This window comes from Dermacentor albipictus, chromosome 1 (assembly GCF_038994185.2).
Source record: "Dermacentor albipictus isolate Rhodes 1998 colony chromosome 1, USDA_Dalb.pri_finalv2, whole genome shotgun sequence".
NCBI lineage: Eukaryota > Metazoa > Arthropoda > Arachnida > Ixodida > Ixodidae > Dermacentor > Dermacentor albipictus.
In genome coordinates, this window is record NC_091821.1 from 281,448,018 (window position 1) to 281,472,529 (window position 24,512).

Here is a 24,512-nt window from a genome sequence, read left to right on the forward strand (position 1 = left end):
AAGACGCTCAATGCATTTCCTTTGGTGCATTCATGACAAAAGTCAATTAAATCAAGTCAAGCGTGGGCTTCAAGTTAAGATCCATTTCTGAATACGGGGGTTAAGCAACAACAGAGGCAACGATGGCGAAAAGTCAAACCTCATAGCCGACATCTCATCACGGTCGCAGCAGCGCCGCCGAGCAACCTCGCATTCCAAATGCCACACACCGTAGTCAACAGCAGATCCCTGTCGCGTGCCAGCGCCGACTTTTTCGTGTCACGTTCAATAGCACGAAAGATGTCTAATTTTTGTTCTATGCTGAGCATTCGGCGTCTTTTTTTATCTGAGCTTTCGCATGACGCGAGTCCTCGCTTGCGTGACACCACAACGCTCTCTGGCACGCCTCCGAAATGATGTTGATGTTGATGTGGCTTCACGCGCGAACGCACAGGGCGCTTGGAGGCCATTGTTTTGATCTCTGAGGCTTGTTCTGCCGGGCCGGCCGATGGAAACGACGCACCGTCGTTTTTGCGCGATGAGAAGTGGAAGCACAACGTGTTAACCAATACATACACAATAAGCTGGTACGGTTTATGCGGATACAAAAGACATTATGTTCAATGGCCGCTGAATCGGGGATTTAACTTTAGTACTTTTCAAATGAAACTACTGTTTAAGCGGGTACAGTTTAACGAGGTTTTACTTACCAGCTTTCGTGTGCGCCCGACGGCTTTGCCGCCCCACTCCTCTTGGGAGCTTGGCTCTTTGAGCCTGTCAACGATTTCTCGATAAAATGGATTGCTCTGCTATGCCTTAAGTAGTTCTTGCCTGCTGAAGACAATACCGGAGGAAGTATTGGGGTCCACCAGGTAAAGGTCCTCTCCTGAGGCTGGCAATCTGAGGTTCGTGCCATTTGAGCCATTGAAAACACAGGCTCCACTCTCTACTGAGTGCGAATTGGCGCTGTTCGAGTCATGGGAGACTGAGGCTCGGGTTTCTACTTGGTGCGAATGCTCATGGGAGTGACGGACCAAAGGGTCAGGCGCCAAAACGGGGGTGCCGGACAGGGCGTCAGCCACCATGTTCGAACTCCCTTTTCGGTAGCGCACAACAAAGTTGTACCATTGCAGTGTCAGTGCCCAGCGCGCGAGGCTGCCTGAGAGTTCGCGCAAGCACTTAAGCCAGGTGAGTGCCATGTGGTCCATCTCCACCACAAACGGCACTCCGTTGACCTGGCAGTCGAATTTCCGTAGAGCAAAAGCTATAGTGAGACACTCCCTTTTAGTGACGCTGTAGTTGTGCTCGGCGGCGTTAAATGACCGGCTGGCAAAGCCGACTGGTCGGAGAATGCCGTCATGCTCCTGAAGCAACACAGCCCCAAGGACTAGGTCGCTCGTGTCACCTTGGACAACGAACTCCCTGTTGAGGTCGGGCAGCTTCAGTTCACCTGCGTCCACTAGAGCTCGGGATAGTGCATGAAAGGCATGCTCCTGCTCAGGACCCCAGCTCCATCGTGCCAACTTTTTCAACAATGCGGTCAAGGGCGTTTAGAGAGTGGCACAATTCGGGATGAATTGTTTGTAGTAGTTCACCATTCCCAAAAAGTGCCTAAGGCCCTGAATGTTTGCTGGCGTTGGGTATTCGAGGATATCTCGCACCTTCTCTTCGCACGGCAGAACACGACCCCTGTCGATGGTAAAGCCCGATAGCAAAATGCGAGTCTCAGCTATTTGGGCTTTCTCTAAGTTTAGAGGCAACCCAGTGGCACGCAGCCTTTCGAGGACGTCCTCTAGGTGGCAGAGGTGCTCCTTGAACGTTTGAGAGAAGATGCCGTCATCGAGTTACACCAGCACATGAACATAGCGCCACTTAGCATCCCCCAGAATGTGGTCAGTCAATCTCTGGAACGTAGCTGCAGCGCCAGAGCAGCCAAATGGCATATGGTTAAACTGGTAAAGGCCTCAGTGAGAGGTGAACACAGTTTTCTCCACATCAGCCGGCTCCATCTGAACCTGCAGGTAGCCGCGGCTAGCATCCAGGGTGGTGAAGTAGCATGCATCGCCTAGATTAGCCACAACCGAGTCCACGTTAGGCATATGATAAGCATCCTTTGTTGTGACCTCGTTCAGCCGGCGGTAGTCCACACAGAGTCGATAAGAGCCGTCTCTTTTGGGGACCATTGCCACCAGTGAACTCCAGGGACTGTTTGAGCGTTGGACAATACCGGTCTCAGTAAGCTCATCCAATCCCTGCTCGATATCCTTCCTCGTGGCCACACTAACGGGGCGAGGATTGCATTTTCATGGCTGTGCATCGCCTGTGTCAATCCGATGTCGCACAAGAGAAGTGCAACCCAGTCATTCAGTGAAGATCGTGCTGAAATGAGTCAGCGGTGACGACAGGCGTGCCTTCTCGTGCACTGACAAGCTGTCAAAGGCAGCAGCCAGCAGTTCGAGCTGCTGCTTAACAGGGTGGTCGCCGGGGTAGCCGGCACCTTGATCACCGTAGCAGTGCAATGCTTGTGAGAAAGCATTTTGCACCGACCATTTTCCGCCGTGCTGGCCAAGGGGCCAGTATTGGCGGCAGAGTGAGGGACACGAGCCAAGGGGCCAGCGCTAGGTCTCCTCTCCTCCTGCTCTCGCGTGGTGTCCGGCATCTGAGCGGCCGCCACGGCCAGCGGGAGTGTAGCAAAGGGGGTCAGGGGGTCAGAAGGGCCTGCCCTGAAGTCTCCACTTGCGACGTAAATCACGATACCCGTGCATGCAAGGAAGTCGCATCTGAGAATCATGGGCACGGAAAAACCCGGGAGATGCATAAAGCGCTGACGGTGCACGGGATTCTCCCAGTGCACAACCAACCACACAGAGCTGCACGAGGTAGCCATACTGCTCGCGAGGTGGAAGGTGGGCAGGCTCTAATGCGGACAGAACGCCGGCACAAATGAGCCATAACCTCCTTTCCGAACAGTGAAACTGAAGCCCTGCTATCCAGTAGCGCCACAAACTGTCAACCAGCAATCGTAAGGGCGATAAAAGGCGCTGGTGTGGGGGAACAGTCAGTTCTAGTGTGACATGCCATTGGAGCCAGAGGTTGCATTTCACTACCATGCGCTCCTGGTGTCGCCGCCGGCGAGGGGTAACTCACTGGTGTCTCACACCATTTCCTGATGGGCGAGGAGGCTCTTGTGTCAGGCGGCACACTTTGCATGTTCAGGCAATATGGCCACATTCATCACAATGGTAGCAGACAATTCCTCGGTCCGACTGAGGGGTCCTGGGCGCGTCTCAAGCGCTACGTAGCTTCCGTTCGCTAGCCAAAGGGGCACTGTGATTGGATTTCCCCTCGTGCGCAAGGGCACTTGGTTTGCGTTCTCGTTGGCCGTGTGGAGTAGAACAGCACACCCAGGCGTGTGAGTACAGATTGACAGCGCAGTCAGAAAGGTCATGCGCATCTCGGTGTTCTCTTGTGGCCGAAGCCACCTCGTATTTTGGGGAGCTACAGGGTGACATGTCACCACCAGCCCACGCACAACGAGGTTGGCGAGAGGCAGACGGTGGTGGTGGCGGCGGGCGGTAGGCTCTCAACGCCAGTATGTCGCCCTGAATCCGCTTCGCATCGGAGGTCAACTCGTTTAAGTCACAATAACGGGCGCTTTGAAGGTAAGCGGCAAAGGTCGGATGTGCTTGACCAATGGCCCGCTCCACCTTCTCGGCGTCAGATGCCAAAGGGTCAGCAAGACGATAGAGCTCCTGCATAGCCCTGACATACTCGAGCAGCGATTCGTCGGGGTGTTGGGTGCGAAGCACTAGCTCACGACGCATGCGGCACTCATAGTCGGGAGGGAGGAATTCGCTGCTGAAAAGTGTCCTAAACTCCTCCATCAAACGAGCTTGGTAGCCGACAAGTCGGTACCACCATGCCATGTGGGCTGTTAGCGAGACCGGCAATACAGTGCCTAGCATCATGCTGTCGTCCAGCCACATTGTCTGTTGATAGCGGTGCAGCGCCTCGAGGTACTCTGTAGCACTCATGCGGTCCGAATAAGCGCCGTACTCTGGGTGAGGTACCCGTAGGCCGCTTGGCATGCCTGGCTGAGTGGACTGGAGGTCTTCCTTGAGAGCACTAGGCTGCGAGCGTGCCGATTACATCAGGACTAGGAGAAGCTGTGCGGCTTAGGTGTGCAGTGATGTTTGCTCTGCGCCAGGCGCGGCGGTCTGAGAAGGGCCAACCTCCGCCTGTTCTCCCAAATGCACGCCCAACCCTGAGGCGCCAGTAAATGGCATAGAGGAGAGCTGGGTTGCCACTCCGACAGGTGCATGAGTCCTCACACGATGGGCGAACGGATCGACGACAGGGCGGGTGGCTTACGCATGTCGAAAATGTCACTCGGCTGCGCATGAGGCAAGTGGTAGTCGGAAAGTGGCGACGTTGTCGGCTGAGCGGGGTGGCTCACTTTCGACATTGCCTACCAGCTGTGCTTGGGACAGGAGGAGCCAGCAAGCGGGTTTGCACCAACAGCAAAGTAGGGAGGCTCCGCTGCAGCGCACTGGACATCGAACTGCGCTCGGGACAAAAAGGGGCCTATGGCAGAATGGGGAGCCTGTTCTGTGGCGAATTCATCCTAGAAAGGCGCTCGGGACAAAGAGAGGCTGGCGAGCGAGTTTGTGCCAGCACCTAAGTGGGGTGTCTCTGATACGGCACATGGGGTACTCAATTGCACTTGGGATGAAAAGGGGCCAGCAAGCGGGAACAGCACGTCAGAAGGGCTAGTAGGCACCTGCTCCGCGCACATCTCAAACAGTTGAGGAACTCTATGACTAGGGTGCACATCCGAACGGTCGACATCACCAAGGGCCTGTCCAAAGAAGAGATTGCTCCCGGTGGCTGAAAGCAGAGGGTCGCTGAGGCGAACGTGCCTCATGCTGTTCGTGTCGTCCATGTCGAAGGACATTAAGTCCATAGCCAGGGGATCAAGCAGCAATGAGGGCTGTGAAGGGGCCTGCTTTGATTCCATGCTGAAACCGAGTTGAGCGCCAGGTATGTCGAGATGGGTTTGCATAAGGCTCACCCTACGAGCGACGGTTAGCAAAGGGCACGACGCTCCTCCACTCCACAACGCACAAAGGCACTACGACAGGGTTCATCGACTCTCCGACACGGCGTAGAGAAGGCTCCAGAGTCAGATCACCAACAAACGCGGGTTTATTCACTCAAGATACAGCACAGTGCGACAGTCACGGCGCTTACGGGCAAAGGCTTACCGCAAGACCGATCGAGTACGCGCACCCACTGCGCTAGGGCTAACCGGTAGGTGGTCCACCAAACGCGAGAACGAGGAGTCATGGGAGCAAAGGTCCCAAGTAGCAAACTCATTACGGGCATGTGAGCATCTGCCGCGGCAATAAAGCGCGGCGGAAGAGAGCTCGGGTGGACAGGGTGCCCGGGGGCCGCCATTCGGGAGGCCAATCAGGGCGTCCCGGCGACACTTGCTCATGCGGTGATTCGAGCTGGGGAGAGAGAAGCACGGTTTGCACGGGAAATTAGCTCAGGCGTGCTAGCTGTGTCTGCCATGTTGCTGATACGGCGGCAGTTCCCGGAGATCAAGCTAAGCACAACGCGCGAACTGGAGGACAAGGTGTGGGAAGGCACCTTGATCCCCACAGTATACACACACAGAGAACAAACAGTGCCACTTGCAGATATCAGACAGAAACCGAAACTAACAGGAGAACAGTGAATTGTTATGGCTTAGCAGAAATATTCTTGTTATACTGGCTGGCCTCCTTGTTTGGCCAAACCGAATGGTTGGTCCCACTCTCAGTAGCGCTTTATATAGGTATGTCAACTGCATGCCTCCTAGTGGCTTTGCAGATGCGGCGCCAGCTGTCATTGCAACAAATCCCTCCTTGTGAACACTAGCAAACCCCCCTCACCTTACTCATGTGTACTTCCTCACCCTTGTAAGGAGAGTGAGATAAACAGCTGCCAAAGAATGCAGCATGCCCTCGTGAAGCTTCCCTTGTTTGCCCACTGCCAATCATGCTGAGCATTTTGTCATTTTTCATGTGTATGCAGGTTATTGTGGTGACTGTGCGCCCAGTCCTCCGTGTCCGCTTCACCCATTCCCTCAAGGTGTGTACCTAATCTTTCTGAAAGCATTTGGAAATTAGATGTTTTAGACTATACTCATGAACAGCTTCCTTATGAGTGCATTTTTTTTAATTGGTTCTTCTTTTTGTGTAACGATTCTGCTGTTATGAATGCATGGTTTGCATTTTCTTGTGCTTCACACAGTGTGCTGATAATGCTGCCTGTACTGAGCTAACCAGTCTCCAGGGGGATCAGAGTGAAAGTGTCTTGAGCAATTTAATATGCAATGCTTATGTGAATGGAAGTATGTCGGATTGCTTTGAATACACTTGCAGTTATGGGCTGTGTTATGTGTAAATGATGTTGTCCTACATATTATTAGTCTCATACATTCATGGCGCTTCCTCTCTTCAGAGGGTGCCGCTGCGATAGCAGTACTGTATAGCACATGCCTCCAGGCCCTTGTGACTCAAGGGCTCTGGTGAGGCCATAGTGCTGTGGCCAATCTTTGCATCTGACATGTTTTGTAAGTCGAACCTCGATATATCGAACAGCGCGGTGATCGCAAAATAGTTCGATATAGCCAGAATTCGATATATAAAATCACGTAGAAAACGCGTCAAAAACTAGCACAAATCAATCAATGAACCAGTCGTGGCGCAATAGATACTCGCATGAAGCTTCAAAGTATTTATTTCGTTCGCTGAAAGTACTGAAGCAGCGTAGCCTGCTTCATATTGGCAACCGCGTGCTTGACCACGGCGTCCTCAACATAGTCCAAACGGTCCGCAAGAGACGGTCCAGTGCCTTCTATTGCGCCGCAGTAGCGGCGTACAACGGCCAAAGCAGCTACAGCCTCAGTTGCAGTCGGGAGTGGGGCAACATCAGCGCTTGCTGGATCAGCCTCGGCAGCGTCTTCGTTTGGCCGCTCAGCAGTCACTTCTGCCGCATCTCCACGTCTGTTGACTTCGCCACTGTTCCGGTGCTGTCGTCACCGCCAACGAAGTCCTCAATGCACATTCTGTGTGGCTCAGCACCGACAAAGCGCTCCAACTGGCTCCACGGCCGCCTCGATCACGCGCGCACGGCGGGGGCGCGGGCGCGCGTGATTGAGGCGGCCGGGCTGGCTTACGGCCGGGAGCGAGTAGAGAAGCGCCCGAAGCGCGCGCCATAGAGAAAGAAATTTCTTTCTCTATGCGCGCGCTCCCCTGGAGAACGGCCGTGGCTGGCTCCAAGCCACCGCGTGTGTACGCCGCTACGTTCAAATGGCGCCCTCGGCGCAACCGATGCGGGAGCTGTCGTACGCAACAGTCTGGAACGCCCATCGCGCCGCCGCTATCTTCGAGAGTGTTGCGGGAAAGCTCGCCTCCTGTCGACGGAGCGCACTTGGTCTGTGGCGGCGGAGTTCGATATATCCATTTCACGTCCGGCCCCGTTCGAAATAAAAAATTAAAAATGCATGCGATTTTCCGCGTGATATAGAAAGTGTTCGATATACGCAATAATTCGATATATCCGTGTTCGATATATCGAGGTTTGACTGTATATCACATCATTTTTCGCAGTGCACTTTACGGGTCATAGTACATGTCATAACCTGTAATAAGCTGCACTTGATAAAACCACAGTCGGGCAATTGGCCATCGTCAACAAAATCGATGAAATTATGTCCTGTTCTGTCGTCTTAGAATAAGGCACATGTATGGCACACACAGTTACTTGCTGTTTGGTGAAGAAAACCACAATCTGTGGTCGATGTGGTGAGATGCTGACCATCCTTCACATTCTGCTGTAGTGTTGGAAAGCAGAAGCTGAGAGAAAGAAACGCTTTCGTTTAGCGTACTGGCAGCATAATATGCCTCTCCATCCGGCACTGTTTTTTGGTGTAGAACTGTTTTTAACAGCAGAGCTTTTTAAGCTTGAGTTCCAGCCATACTCGGCGACCGCACAAAACTCAGTGCAGCTGTGCAAAGGGAAGTGGAGAGGAGGAAAGGCCAGGCAAGACAGGCAACAGCTAGGAGCGTGCGTCGTGGTGCAGGTGTTTGGGTAAAGAAGCATGCTGGAGGGGATTGGCTGTGCCTAGCAATGACCTATGCTCTGACGTGGACATGGACTCCTAGTTGAGAGACACGGTGTGCGCCAGTGGGGTCAGTGTCCGATTCACCGATACGATGGGCAGACCTAGGAAGGTGCTCTTTTTCAAAGAAGGCAAGTCACGGCTTAGGAGAAGGAGGCGGCAAATAGGAGGCCGCGCAGAGCACGAGGAGGAGAGGCAATGGGAAGGTGTTTCTGTGCGGTGCACTATTTTGAAAGATGGAATCCGCTCATCTCGAGCGCCAGCGGGAGCTTGCACGAGAATGCGGTCAAGGAATCGGTGGCACTGCCGACGGTCGCGACAGCTGCTGCTTACGCAACATGGCAGCGGCTGCTGTTACCTCAGTAACACAGCTGCTTGCAGACGTTGCAACCTACTGTTGCCACCACCTTAAACGTTCACGTCCGTCACCCCATATGTCCTCCAAATGTAGTTCGCAGTGGGTGCTCTTCTATTTGTCGTCCCAGACTGGCTCAGGACTGTCTGAGTAGCTGCATACACCAACGCTCATTGGCTATTTCTATTGTTTTCTTGACCATCACTACCACGTGACAATAGTGCACTACCAGGCCGAGCCGCGGCGGAGGTGAAGCAGGCTTTAAGTACTCCTCATGCACAGGCGGATCCTGGATATAATGCATTACTGGGCCGACCCGTGGCGGAGGTGCAATTCGCCATTAAGGGGCACACATACACAGCTAAGCTGGTCATCCTTCACAGAGTGGAAGGGCACTGAATTTTTTTGATACTAAAGTAGTTTTAGGTTTCTTAAGTTATGTTTTCCTACATGTTATCAGTCCTAGAAATTCATAGCACATTCTCTCATCTGAGGGTTTTGCTATGATAGTATCACTTTGTACAGCATGTGCCTCCAGTCCCTTGTGTTCAAGGGCCCTGCTAAGGCAGTAGGGCTTCTTGCAAACTTTTGGCACTGCAAAAGGCCGACATAGTAAAATTTGTCAATTTATCTCTCATGTTCCTAGTACGCATCGTTAGTAATTGCCATAATTTTATTTCATATACACTTTATGCACTTTACTGTGCCTGTTTTTAGGCCCCTTTAGAGCCACATCTCATCTACTTTATGTAATTCATTACTCTATTGCCAACTCATTAACGCTCGCCTGGCACTCTTTGGCCATATATAGCTCTTGTGCCAGAAGACGCTAAATTCATCATTGTCATCAGCTGTCAGAATGCTGGTATAAAGCCACTATCCTAATGACCCAGGAGCTACGGATTTGACTCAACTGTGAATTCACAATAAAATCGCAGCATGCACTTGGACAATGCCAGCAACGAAAGGCATGAACGCAGAAGACCTCAATGGGCTACTGAATTTGCACTGCACAAGCTTGGAACTGTGCAGTGAACTCATGAAAAAAAGTGTAATCGAATTGAACAGACCAACTATATGCAACGCGTGCCACAATCTTATCTGTCATGGCCACTTTCCTGTTTAAGTCACGTCAACTCTTGGATACTCTAGGTGTACTGAGCGACAACTTGATAACTGGTGTAATTTGGGGAAATAAAAACAAGTACACGTACCAATACTGTCATGACTTGAAACAGTATTATTGCAGACACCGCAGAAATGCAGTGTGAGCACAGCTCCTTCAATACCGATCACTACAAATTCTTATAGAGTACAGTAATGGCTTAAGTGTCATGATATGACCTATAATGCTTTCATGTGTTTTCCTTTCTTACATATGTAGGCACATTCTTACTTTCAATCAGTTGAAGCTCATATTTTTTTGCTCCTGGAACCACGTAACAAGCCTGTAAGCACATAACACAGTAAGGCTGGTCTGGGTGAAGGCACATTTTGTACATATTTTATTGGCTTGCTGTGTTGCAGGCAGACCCAAACACACTACCGCTGCTGAGCTGGCAGTTTGTGGTTATCCAGGTGTCAGCTTCAGCACGGATCATTGACCCTGTACTGGCGTTTGGTCGCCATAGCACCATCTTTTTTTTCCAGGTGAGATGCGTTTCACCTTGCAGTCGCTGGCTGAGTGAGTATCTTTGAACCTATGGAGGTTCCTTGTTCACAATGCACAAGAGTCTTGATTAGTTTAAATATGTGGGAGTAAATTTGGGGTATCTGATTCGTAGTGGTCTTCAGTATCAGTGACAATTTGAGCTGTCTGTCACATCAGTCAACAAACTGTTCAACAAACAGTTGTGCAACAAGCTTCTTTTCACTAGTGTTGCATTTTCTTGAACCTTTTCTGAGAAAGGGTTTTCTTTGTAATTTCTGTTGTGTGGATGACAGTTTTTTTCTTTTTGTCAGCTCTCAGTCTTACTCCACCAGCTAAATATGCTAGCTCTTTACCAGGCAAAAAAAAAAAAAAAAGAATCAGTGCACTGCTACACACTGTCCCTTATGCCTAATATAATCTTTCACGTTAACTGATACTCACTTCTTGTGATTTGTGTGCAGTTATTCAACAATGGCTTTCACTGCATGAGAAACCACTGTCCCTTTTATTTTTGACGTTATATATGCACTCGCACAACCTATTATTTGTCCCATGTAAAACCAACCATCATAACACTTGCTTTTTGTCGCACCATTTACTGGCCTAAGGATGAGTAATCTTTCCAAGCTTATCCAATGCCTAAAAATTATGCATTGTGCCTATCTTCTTGTGGCTACAGCAATTATGTTTTTGATTACTGCACCTCACTCACCCTCATTGAGCTGTGCTTGGGATGGTTATGTTCCACATTATGAAGGTGTATCTGTTCTGTGATAACAGCACAAAGACTAGGCAGACGAAATACAAGTATCGTATTTTCTGGTTTATACGCCACACCTTTGTATAAGTTGCACCCCCCTCAAAATGGCAGTCTTTCTGAAAAAAAAAAAAGTGTATAAGTCACATTGGTGTACAAGGTGCACTTGTTCATTCAGTAAACGATTTAAAGAAGAATACAGTAACGTTTCACTTCATGAATGCGAGTCACTCGCAAGCCATTCCTAAAGTGCCATTCCTAAAGGAGTGCCATTCCTAAAGAATTGCAATAGCAATGAGCTGGACACTCCAGGCACAGTTCTGCTGTCGTGGTCGCCGGGATGTTCTATATAGAGTCCAAGGGCGATAACATCGTCCCCACGCATTATATGCTGTATGTGCAAGTGAAAGCGTACGGCAGTGAGCTAAATCGTGCACAAGGGGGGAAAGCGGGAAGGCAGCAGGGGGGGGGGGGGGTGCGCTTGTACTCTGGTAGCAACTGCGTAGTTTGGACAGCGGCGCGCACCATATCTTGAAAGTGATCAGCAGATGCGAGGACTTCGGAGTCAGTTGACTCGCGGTCGGCCTGCTGCCGCTTGCGTTGCTTCTCCGTCCTTCTCACACAGCGCTTCACAGCTTGATCTCGAGAAGAATCCGGTATGCCCATAGCGTCCATAGTTCTTATTTTAGAGTTATTAAATCATCGCAAATAGGAAAGAAACTGCACTTTCTTGCACTGCACTTTCTTGCATGACATAAATCTGCCTCATTGAGAGTTGCTTGTACCATGTCGTAGCCAGGCTGGCCAGGCTTGCTGATGTGAGGCAGCCTGAGCACGTGATAACAGAGAGGAGCTGATCACCAGGGTCACACCGAGTTTGTATGTGTACGAGCTGTGCCTCACTGTCTGCGTATGTGTGGGTGCGTGGGTGTGAGCTTGCACACCTCCACAAGTATACATAAGGTCTAGGCTTAAGAAAGTTTTATTGAGGCAAAGCTGACTTTAGGAAACTGGCCGCCACTGTACAACATATGTTAGACCTTTGCTAATTTTTTTTTGCCAAGAAATTGAGCGTGCATTTGATGTGTAATTTGTTTAGAAGCTTCAATGTTATTTTTACATCAGTATTCTACTTTGGACACATAGAAAGCGATGCGCATTTTGATTTGGGACATGGAAACTACTGCCAAATGACTTAGCAGTGTGTTTTGACATTTATTTTGCATTTTGTTGAATTCGACCTATCACATAATTCGATCAATTTCGTCAGTTCTGCCTTGGCCGAATTAATGGAAGTCGACTGTATGGCTATTTAACTATTTATGTCTTGTCCATAGAAAACTATGTACAGTAAGACCTTGTTAACCCTTTCGCTGTCGGACCTTTCTGACCGTGGCGCACCCCCAGTGTCGGCTTGGTTTCAGGGAACGAGCATAACAGGGAATGAACATAGCAATTTATTTTTGATTATGATTGGTATAGAAATAACATAGTCAATGCAATATGCACATTTCAGTGTTCTGCAGCTGTTGTTAGTAAACATCATCATCATCATCAGCCTGACTATAATATCCGTTCAACATTCGAATCTGATGATGCGGAACCCTCTTCCTCGCATGCGACTCTGTTCGAGTCCGAATCTGAGCTCGGCTCGTATTCTGAATCGGAATTGAGCCACCGCTCGAATGAGCAGACGAAGGTCCCGCGCGCTCAGCCATCCGAAAGTAACCGCGCGCAGGGAGGAGGATGTGCTTTCAGTCGCCCGCACAAGAGAAATGGGACGTTGCGTGATCATGAATACAGAGGGAGATGGAAAAAAGCTAAACAAAGTTTGAAGGGCTTTACGTTTACTGCTGCAAGTCGGAAGCGAGGGTGCGGCGAGAGAGCGAAAGCAGCAATCGAGTCGCTCTTTGTGAAGAGGCAAGGGCACGTGCGCCTAAACTTGACGCGCCATAGCAGACACACCAACAGAAGAAAAATTAAAACCTTCAAACCAGCAGAGAAGGCAGAACAACCCTTGAACCCATAACCATATGCGCGCGACACATGATCCAGCGAACGCGGAGCCACCGCGCCACTCAGCAAAGAGAAAGTGGGGAGTAGCAGTCGCACCGTACTCTTCAATACATGGACTTAGACATGTCGGGGCGAATATACAAACTTGTAGAAAGAGTCAACAGATAGCGTGGCCAATCCAGGAGCGCCAGCTTTGCGCTCAGGCGCGAAATTTTGAACGCACGATAGAGAACGTACCGGTACGTCAGTGACACTGTGGGGGGGGGGGGGGAAGCGCGATGACGTACCGGTATGTCCGTGACAGTGAAAGGGTTAAACTGTACCCGTTTAAACAGCAGTTTCATTTTAAAAGTAGTAAAGTCAAATCCCTCACTCAGTGGCCATTGAACATAATGTGTTTTGTAACCATATAAACTGTGCCAGCTTATTGCGTACGTACGTATCAGTTAACGCATAGTGTTTCCACTATTCGTCCCGATATCACGGTTTATACGGTTTTGTAACCGTGTAAACTGTGCCAGCTTATTGCGTACGTATCAGTTAACGCATAGTGTTTCCACTTTTCGTCCCGAAATCACGGTGGTGCTTCGGCCCGGCAGAACAATGAGCCTCAGAGATCAGAATGGCCTCCAAGCACAAATGCAGAGGGCGCTTGGAAGGGTGAAGCCACATCAATGTGCATGCTGCGCATGTGTGTCAGCGTGGCTGAGCGCATACGCAGCCCATGTACCCTGTTTTAGAGGTAATGTGCCGTGTGTGTGCAAAGTGTGGGCATGCCAAGATTACGTGGCATCTTGTGTGCTGCCTTCCTGCTTGTTCAGTACTGGTGGTTGCGTAATCTTGAGCTTCCGAGATGTGTTCGGGGCGGAGTGTGGCTGGCTTCACTTAATTCGTACCGCCGATGTGAAGATATCGATATGGCATGAAGCTATATATAAATAAAGGGAAAATCAGACATTCACCCATTCATAGCAGTTGCTACAGAGGAAACCCATACGGGTTCCTCGAAAGAAAAGCCTTAGAGTTGAAGAAAAATTTGTCCTGGTCTGGGACTCGAACTCGGGACCACAGCCTTTCCGGGGCAGCCGCTCTACCATCTGAGCTAACCAGGCGGCTAGCAGATGGCAGGGCGAAGTCGAATTTGTCGCCAATACGAAGCAAAGGCAAGTGTTTGACCTAATAGTTCTGCGGAAACCCGCAAGGTGGAAAACCTTGCGGGTTCTGCACCTTGCGACAATACAATACTTACAATATTTGTTCTTGTTGTTCAACTCGAGCCAACTATATTTCAGCTGGGTACACATATGCAGCACCTGTTCACTTCTTTCTAACTGAGTCTGCTCCAGCACCTGTTCACTTCTTTCTAACTGAGTCACTTCTTTCTAACTGAGTCTGCTCATTTTGCCATTTTTAAAGATAGCTTATTTTGTGACTACTGTTTTGTGATGAGCACACAGTTTTTCTGGAATAAACATGTTTCGCAGGTCAACATTCCCAGCTTGGACAAGATCATTTTTGTGCCCTTACAGAAGATACAAGTGCAGTACACAGTCCAGAATTTTACTGTAAGTTCCTCTTATGCAATATGCAGTGTTTAAAGGGAGGTGCACCTTAGAGATCCACTTTCTTAGATAATACAGCTAACTGGATTAAGTTTATCCATAAAATAGAGTTCATATTCTTCTATTCCAAATATAATTTTAGTTTTTCAATACCTTATATCTGGTTATCTTTATGTGCCCCCTGGAAGGGGGAAAAGTTACCTGTGCAAGATTTAGGCTTCATACCAGGCTTTTGAGAATGTCATAAAATGGCGTATATTGCTCTTTATAAACAAATAATTGCAAAGCTCTAAAGCTTTTGATGCAAAAGCATCAGATGGCCCATTGAGTGAGAAAGCCAGCGTCTGTTGTCTGTAACAGTGAAACGGCACCTAAATTCCCAATGGCTACGACGCCATGCCACAAGCGTGCCTCGATGGAGCACAGCAGGCAAAGGGAACACATACTTCTGTGGTAGCACGCCAGGTGCTGCTTGAGGGTGAGAGGGTATCACCGCTACGTGCCTCTCTCTCACCCCCACTGGGCTTAGCTGCTACGCTCCTGCCGGCCTTGGTGGCCACTGTTGTTTCCTCTGTCCCTTGTCGTGCAGGACGTTGATGGCATGCTTCATTGGCACTGCAGTCTGCTGCTGCTGCTTGCTGGCTTGGGCAGCACAAAACTCGGACTGCTCAACGGCGTTCAATTGGACATTAATGCTTTCGCGTTTACAACTTCTAAGAAGTGCTTAGGTGTCCTCGGATTTTCTTTTAGCCTTATTTTACCATGTAGTCTCATTTAAATGAAAGCAGATTTTTAAAAATAGGATTACCTCGATGCAATTATGCTTTCTTCACTATTCGGACTAAAGATAGTTGAGTATCTATTGCAGTCTGTTTGCTAGTTACTAAGATTGGTTAACTTCTTAATTACTGCTATTAAAGCCAATATTGCAATGGTAGTATTGGAGGTGGGTGCCGCAGAAAGTAAAAGTAACTTACATAGATTTAGAAACGCTATCTATTCTTAAGATAATTGGCTATGAAAATTTACATTTTCCTGCTTAAATATAACTGAGACTGGGTGCATGAAGAGCACCCATAGAACTGCCAATGTGATGCTTCCCACCTTGTTTGGTTTCTTTATGGTGATCATTTCATCTGCCAAAGATCTCGGCAACCTACAATTGTCTGCAGTGCAGGCGTGCAACGATGGATTTGAGGCATCTGCATGCCATCGCAGTGAGCTGCTCTACATTCATTCATTCGATTTATTGATAAATCACAAGGGGTGGTTGCAAACTATCTGGACCGATAGCCTGCATTGGTGAGTGGTTGTTCTAGTGGAAAATACATTGAACAGGTTAGCAGTGCAAATATATATGTATACAAATAATGAAGCCTGATAAAAGAAAGAACATAACAAGGCATGTTTATAATCACATCATTACAACATATAACAGGTAAAATAAGTAGAATACACTGACAACAGCATGTGAAAAGGACTGTTTACAAATCTTGATATTGCAAATACAGTTGTTTCACACTACTGTATAAAGTTCTCGATATGAAGTGCTGTGCCACACGTGTCAAAGATGATTCGTTCTTTTTATGTTACGTCATAGGCAAGCAGCCTATATATATAGTTCGCTGTCACTGAAATAAAACAGTGCGGTACGTGCTCTTGGATTGTCTCCGTTACTCTGCCACCGGCCACAACAGTGGCGACGAGGATGACCACCCCGCAGAGCCCCCGCCACGAATAGCGGCGTCTTGGTAGCGCTGGGAGTCCTGCTGGGTACTGAAAGTGCTCGAGTCTACGGAGCATCGGCGGTCATGGCCCTGGCTACGAACCTCGGTACCCAATGTTTCAACGAACATCAAGATAAGTGGGATATTTACTTGACTCGACTGGAGGCATTTTTTTAAGCAAGTGATATTAAGACAGATGATAAGAAAAGGGCGCTCTTGGTTTCGACACTGTCAACGAAGGCGGTAGGCGTTCTTGCTGGACACTGCGCCCCCCAGAAAGTAAATGGCCTGAGTTACAAGGACGCACTTACCATTCTTAATAACCACTATGCACCGAAGACTAATGAGGTTGCCGCAAGTTACAAGTTCTTTACAAGGGATCAGGCTGCAAGCGAATCTGTCCGGGACTATGTTGTCGAGCTACGCAAGCTTGCGGATAATTGTCACTTCGGCACTAGTTTGGACCGTATGTTACGGGACCGCATTGTTTGTGGCATCCGAAATCGGGCGGTGCAGCAGACGCTGCTTGAAAAAACTGAGCTCACACTTGCCCAAGCTGAAACGATTGCCATAGCGGCAGAGACAGCCGCACTGGAAGTAAGCGCCATGACTAGACCTGATAAGGAGGCAGCGGTGTGCATTGTAGCGAGTAAATCGCGCCGATATCAGACCTTCACCAAAGATAAACAAAGCCATACTGGTGCACAAAAAGGGAGAGTGTTTTCGCTGTCGCAAGACTGGTCATTTCGCAAGAAAATGCCGCTCCCAGTCGGGCCTCCGGCCTGGTCATAGGCGCAATGGCGTTGCTAACGCAGTTCATTTTGAGAGCGCTGGGTCCGAAACGGAGGAAGGCGATATTTCATCAGTCTTCACATTGCAGGAATCGCGGGAAAAGAAATCTTTGCTCCAGGCGTTCCGCAGAGTTATCCGCTGGGGTGGCGTGCCCTTGAACATGATTATTGACACCGGATCACCGTTTTCTATCATTCCGCAGGAGGTGTATCTAAAGCACCGTCTGACTTGGCCACGCATATCGAAATGCAAACGCACGCTCAGCTGTTACTTGGGCAAGCTACCCATTGTCGGTGAACTGCACCTTGAAGCCCATTTTGCGGGGAAGACTGTACCTGCCACATTGATAGTTACAGGCTGCTTGGGTCCCAGCCTTTGCGGAAGGGACTTAATCCAAGCGTTCTCGCTTTTGCCGTCCGGGTTTCTCGCTACGGTTCAATCGACGTCAGCAGATTGGCCGTGATGGCCGTGATGGCCGTGATGGAAGTTGGCCGTGATAAACACTCACAAGGGGTTGTTCTGCTGTAACCGTCTTCCGTTTGGAGTTGCCTCAGCTGCCGCGATTTTTCAGCGGCGCATGGAAACGGTCCTGGCCGGTCTTCCAGCCGTGCAGGTGTATTTGGACGATGTATTGATTGCGGAACGTCAAGACGATAATGGCTCAGTACTTCGGGACGTTTTGCGCAGGCTTCAAGAAAATGGTATCAAGCTGAAGGCCGAAAAATGTCATTTTCGCAAAGACTCAATCGTCTACCTGGGCCATCGCATTGACAAAGACGACTTGCATCCGCTTGAAAAGAACCTGGCAGCAATACGCGACTCGCCACGGCCTACCAATGTGAGCGAACTGCGCTCGTTTTTGGGTCTGTTGACTTATTATCACCTGTTCTTGCCACACATGTCAACGATGCTGGCCCCGTTGTATCTTCTGCTTGAAAAAGAGCGTAAATGGCACTGGGGAACGGCGCAGGAAAATTCGTATCGCAAGGCTGAACAAACACTTCCGAGTTCGCCTGTTCTGACGTATTTCGATCCCAGCCAACCAGTGCGTTTGGAATGCGATGCGTCACCTTCAGGTTTAGGTGCCGTAATCTCGCACCGAATTGGAAAAGTAGATAAGCCCATTGCCTTCCGTTCACGCACGTTAACACACGCCGAAAAGAATTATTCTCAGCTCGAGAAGGAAGCGCTCGCACTGGTATTCGGAGTAACAAAATTTCGAGACTACCTGCTGGGCCGCGAGTTTGTATTGGTCACCGACCACCAAACCCTGGTGGGACTTCTACGAGAAGATCGACCTGTGCCCCCAATGGCGTCGGCACGTATTCAGAGATGGGCTCTGTTTCTAAGCCAAGATAGCTACCGCATAGAGTACAAGGCCGGCAAGGAAAACGCCAACGCGGACGCACTCAGCCGCTTGCCCGTGCCGATAACAGACTTTTGTCGATCGGGCACCTTACCAGAATACGTGTTGTCTTCAGAGACCCTTGACAGCTCGTTCGTGCCAGCGGATGCCATACGGGTGCTGACGAACGGCGATGAAAACCTTAGCGTTGTGCAGCACTTTGTACTGAATGGATGGCCTAAACGCTTGTCACCGTGTCAAAATCACCTTCAACCTTATTTTTGCAGAAGACTGGAACTGTCAAGCGTAGAAGGCCTGCTCTCCTTGGGTCATCGCATCGTCGTACCTCGCAAAGCGCGAGTCTCCATGCTCACTGAGCTACATCGGTCACACCAGGGTGCATCTGCGATGAAAAGACTGGCTCAGACGCTGTTCTGGTGGCCTGGGTTGGATGGTGAGATCGAAAGTCTCGCACGTTCGTGCATCTCATGTGTACAAGCTCAGCCAATGCCCCATCGACAGGTTCCTATCTGTTGGCCAGAAACGGGAACCAAATGGTCAAGGCTTCACATTGATTACGCCGGACCGATAGAGGGACGCATGCTGCTGATAGTCGTCGACTCGCATACTAAATGGATTGAGGCACTTCCCGTCAAGTCGGCGACCACAGAAGTCACAATCGCGCGGTTTCGAGAATTGTTTGCGCGTTTTGGCTTGCCGCAAACAGTTGTATCAGATAACGGGCCTCAGTTTGCAAGTCGGCAGTTTTCCCAGTTCATGACTGTCAACAACATAACTCATCTACGTAGTGCACCGTACCACCCACAATCTAATGGTCTGGCAGAGCGTGCGGTCCGCACAATAAAGGATGGCCTTCTTAAGCACTCGATGGTGAACAATCTCGAAACAAAACTAGCGTGAGTGCTCCTAGGCTATCAATGTACCCCACTACCGTGCAGCAAGTCTCCAGAGATGCTGCTGAACTACCAAATTTGTTCGCGCTTGGATACTTGCGTCCCGTCTCTACCTCGAACTTGCTCGCAGCCTCCCAGGTTCCAGTCCGGCGACCAGGTGTGGGTGCGCAACTTTGGCTAAGGGAAGCGTTGGCGTCCAGGCATCGTCAAGAGCACAGAGGGTTCACGCCTTGTAACGGTCGACACTCCGGATGGCCTAGCCAGACGTCACGTCGACCAAATTTTCCGTCGCATGCCTCCGTCACCCGTGACCCCAAAAGCGGAGGCTCCCGACTCGCTTCAACCCAGCCCGGACAACAAGAATCGGCCCACGTCAACGCCAGAAGGCCGGTGCAGCCTGGCCACTCCAGAAGCAACTGGCGCTGCGCCTGTTACTTCGACAACACCTCCAACGTCCCTCCCAGCCGACCAGGCTCTCTGTCCCCCAAGTCCGCCGGTCTTACGGAGGTCTAGCCGACAACGAAGACCCGTGCAAAGACTTCAGTTTTAAAAGAAAGGGAGAAGTGATATGAAGTGCTGTGCCACACGTGTCAAACATGATTCGTTCTTTTTATGTTACGTCATAGGCAAGCAGCATATATATATAGTTCGCTGTCACTGAAATAAAACAGTGCGGTACGTGCTCTTGGATCGTCTCCTTTACTCTGCCACCCGCCACAACAGTTCTATGCTACTTTTAACTACTAGGCTAGGGTAGTTGATTCCAAACTTTTGTCCCGTGAAATTCAATTAATCATTTTCCATGTAAATTACAGCATGTAGGCAAATTAAAGTTGTCATTTGATGCATGTCTAGTGTTATGTGATGGTTAGGTTAAAAGAGCGGAGGAGAGGGGAAAGCTGGTGCCTATTGTTTTGGTAACAAAATGGGCAATCTTATAATTATAAAGTGCCGAAACTGATAGTGTACGTTGTTCCTGAAATATAGTGTTCTTAGCATTCACACAGTCACCACTTATTATGCTTAGCGCTCTCTTTTGTAGTCGTAGTAGTGGTTCTAGATATGACATATACAGTGCAGTCCACTTATAATGATACCACACATAACGCTATATATCGGTTATAACGATGGGTAGACATGAGAGTGTCATTTTATGCATTAGGTCTATGGGGAAAAAAACCATTTATAACGATAGGTTATTCACTGCATATCGGATATAACGATCAAAATTTTCTGGACAGCGTTTTTCGTGCTAAATAATCGTAACATTTGCATTGCTTAGTTCCCTGAAACGAACGACGTCGAGACAAGGCAATGTTTACCCCCGTAAGTTCGTATCTGCCGCCATTACCGCGCAGCACGTCCCGCCCCGACTGCGCACCAGAGAGTACCTGAGTAGGCACAACGCGCCACAAGATGGTGGTAGCTGCTTCATGGGCGTCGGCCACAGTCGCTCCGAAAGAGAGAGAAAGATTTAAAAAAAAAAAAAAAATTGGCGACAAGCAAAGCGGCGCGGTGGAGCCCGTCCTGCGTCTCTCTCTCACGATAGCAGGCTGACGCCACCGAAGCAGCGTGCAACGAATGGTTCAACCCACTTCGAAGATGGCGCCGACAAAGTGCAGAGCTGTGTCGCTTGACACGAAGATGGATATTTTGCAGGGCTCTTGATGCGGCTTCAAAGTGAGCGCCCTTGTGAAGAAGTATGAGCTCACCCATTTAACGATATCAACCATCTTGAAAACTGGGAGCACCGCGATTGTGAAGGCAGGAGCTATCAGCGGCCATGCCGATCAGTGGAAAAGGGTTAGAGACCCTTTGTACGCCGATGTTGAAGAGGCGCTTTACCAGTGGTTCATCACCAATTGCTTCAAAAAGGCGGCCTTTGTGCGTAAGGACGAACTTCCCCAACCCACTGAGACCAACACGGTGGAAGTCGCTGACATAACCGAGCTCTGGGAGCTCATTCCTACTGGTGACACAAGTGGTGCGTCGAAGGAGGAGTTTTTGACTGCAGACAGTGCTGCCTCGTTCTGCGATGAGCTTACCGACGAGGCGATCGCCTAAGATCTGCTGTCTCGACAGACGGCAAAGTTGTGCAACGGTGGTGACGGCAGCAGCGACAGTGACAACGAGATTGACAGCGGCTCCTTTACCCCGACCTCGATGTCCACGCAAAGTGCACTGTCGTCGATCGACTCCTTAATTGCTTTTGTGCATGCTAAAGGATTACCGCCAGTGTTTGCGTGGCCGCTGGAATCCATGCACACCGCGGTTGTGAAGCTGAAGCTGCCGCAAAAGGAAGTGCAGATTTCGGACTATTTTGGTGCGCCTAACCCTTGACACGGTCATTGGCACTAGAAATAAAGTTTGTTTTTCACAGCCTACTTTCTACATCATCTATTCTTTAGAGCAAGTAGCGAATTCGAGTTCGGAGCTGCAAAGGTATGTTCCGCGTTTTTTATAAAAATTTTTTTTTTAATAACTGCAGTCCAGATATAACGATCATCGGTTATAACGATCATATTTTTCGTCTTTCTCGATATTGTTATAAGTGGACTGCAGTGTATGTTACACCCCATGATTCTATACTATAGCTTATATGAGAATGGCAAAAAGTAAAGTGCAATGTCTGAAGCACAGAAAGGGTTAAAGCAGTGACGTGCTTAAATTAGGGTACAACCATATGCCACCTTTGTGCAAACATGGATTTGTTCTTCCCAATGAAGGTGTGGTCAAAAACATACCTAAATATTTAAAAGAAACTACTTGTTTGGTTGGCTTGTTGTGCAGATAGAGCTTTATTGATGTATCAGTGTTCTTTCTTCTAGATCGAAAAACAATGTACTTCATTTTTCAGAATTTAGTATTAATTTGTTTTCAATAAACTAATAGCTTAGCTATGTCCACTCGGACATTATGTTGGCTTGCAGTGCTGACAGACTATCTCCTGTGAATTTTATGGCTGTATTGTCCTCGTACATTATAGTTTTAGAATACACCAGTGTTTTGGGAAGATCATTTATGTACCATGAAAAAAGTGCAGGGCCGGCTATGGATCCTTGAGGTACCCTGCATACTATGGTACTGTATGTGAACTCATTATTGTTAATCGCCGCTTTTTGTCTGCACAAGGACAAGTAGCTCGAGAACAACTGAAGTGAACTGTCGCTGAAGCCATAACTTTTGAGTTTATGTAACAATATATTCTGAGAAGCTGTGTCGAATGCCTTTTTGATATCTAAGGAAAACAGGGGGAATGTGGGAGATAGAAATTCAAGACGATGAGCAAAACAAGAACAAGGTGAATCGGGAGCCTACGTTTCGACAAGTGTACTGATCTTTTTCAAGGTGACATACGCTTTCCTCAGCACAGTATACAGTAAAATGTCTTAAATTCGAAGTCATTGGGACCGCAAAAAATCTTCAAATTAAGCGGGTTTTCGAATTAACTGAACACACAAAAAAATGCAACCCAAGAAAAAAATTTTGCTGCAGGAATGCGCTACCTTTATTTGGCGATCTTTCAATTACTTAAAGTAATCAAAGATGCTGGTTTGCCGCGTCCTGTAGTTCGAGGCTCCAAGGGTCATGTTTTCTAGTTGGCCAACTATGTGCAGCATTTGAGAATTTCTACCGTGGCACTCAACAAAACTGCGGATAACATTCTGCGATCTGATAACTTCCCCGAGAGCGGGTGCTAGGGAAGGCTTGTTAGCGTCGCATCGTGGCTATCATCGCACATGGTCGCATCAGCGGTAGCTTCACTCTCCAAGTCTGAGTAGCTCGTTTGTTGATCATTTTCAAAGTTCAGATACTCGGTGAAGCCGACTGCACCGGATTCGCTATTAGAGTGCATTGATGCGGTCGCAATACTTGGCTCCTCCTTCAACAAGTGCACATGAATAGTCAGCATCAGCATCAATGGTGCTTTCCTTCAAGAAGCTAGCGTGTTCAAAACACCGCATGATCAAAGTGGGTTCCACTTGCTTCTATGCATACACAATAATACATATTGCCCCTGAGGAGGTCAATGGAATACTCCTTGCCATTATCCTAGCAAAGGAGCATGGGCTTGAGCAGGTGGTGGCGGTAAATCTTCCTCGTGTGGTGAATGACGCCTTGGTCCATTGGCTACGAGATCGACGTGGTGTTCGGAGGAAGAAATACCAACCCGATAGCTTTCAGGTGTGGCATGTCACCAGGCACCGGGCAATCATCAACAACGAAGACTACATTCTTGCCTGTGGCCGCGAACTTGCGGTCAAGCTGCTGAACGTAATCTTCAAATATTGCGCCTGTGACCCAGGCTTTCTTGTTGTGCTGGTAGATAAGCTCATCCTTTGGTGGCAGCCGTGCATTTTTAAAGCAGCCAGGCTTGCCACTCTTTCCAACTACAAGTAGTGGCAGCTTGTGTTTACCCCACATGTTCATGCCGAACAGAACGGTAATTTTTTCCTTGCCCTGCTTTCGACCCTTGACCATGGTGTCCTTCACTGTGAACATTTTTGTGGGCAGAATCTTGTAAAAAAGGGCTGCCTCGTCAAAGTTATACAGATTGTCTGCACCGTACGCGCTAAGCAATGGAGCAACGTGTGTTTCTTTCAGTTGTCGACATCGCTCTCGTTTGCGTTGCCACTCTCGCCACAGATGGCTACGAAAATCAAATTATTGCACTCTTTAAAATGGCTGAACCATCCATTGCTACACTTGAACTCTTCATGCCCAAGTTGTAGAGCCAAGTCGTTGGCCTTCTCCCGCAGTATCGTTCTATTAATGGGAACTTGGGCTGTGTTTGCTTTCTGCAGCCAGCGAAGTAAAGCTGATTCCACATCTTGGTACGTGGGAGCCCGTACTCGTGACATATGTAGTGTCCTACTAAATGCTCTGGGTCCCATTTCATTCCGTGAGCACTGTACCTCAATCCCAACATCCTTTGGACGCCTTGCCATCGAGTAGTTCTTTGTGAAAAACTCCTGTCTTGTTAGAAAGGCCCATATCGCGTGGTTCGTGAAGTCACTGATGTCACCTATGAAATCGTTCCAGTCAGCCTCACAACGTCCTCCGTTTCGACCGCCAGTGATATTATCCACGTCGCCAGGCACAAGCCCTACAACTCTCTGCTTGCCATAGATATCTAGCAGCACCGGGACGGCATTTTTGTCCTCGAGGCTTCTGTTGCAATACAACAGGCGCTTATGAGACATGGCGTAAAGGAAGACAAAGACGGGCATCTGGGCTTGGCAC

At 49.0% G+C, this 24,512-nt stretch overlaps 1 protein-coding gene across 4 annotated transcripts in view; it reads left to right on the plus strand.

Moving 5' to 3' along the window:
- The window catches only part of Vps8 (vacuolar protein sorting 8), a 962,017-nt gene that overhangs the window by 246,224 nt on the left and 691,281 nt on the right, over window positions 1-24,512 (plus strand). For all 4 annotated transcript variants that reach the window (XM_070531351.1, XM_070531354.1, XM_070531353.1 and 1 more), the window contains exons 11-13: window positions 6,058-6,114; window positions 10,032-10,154; window positions 14,413-14,493. In XM_070531351.1, coding sequence (XP_070387452.1) covers window positions 6,058-6,114; window positions 10,032-10,154; window positions 14,413-14,493 — 261 coding nt within the window. The remainder of the gene's footprint in view (window positions 1-6,057; window positions 6,115-10,031; window positions 10,155-14,412; window positions 14,494-24,512) is intronic.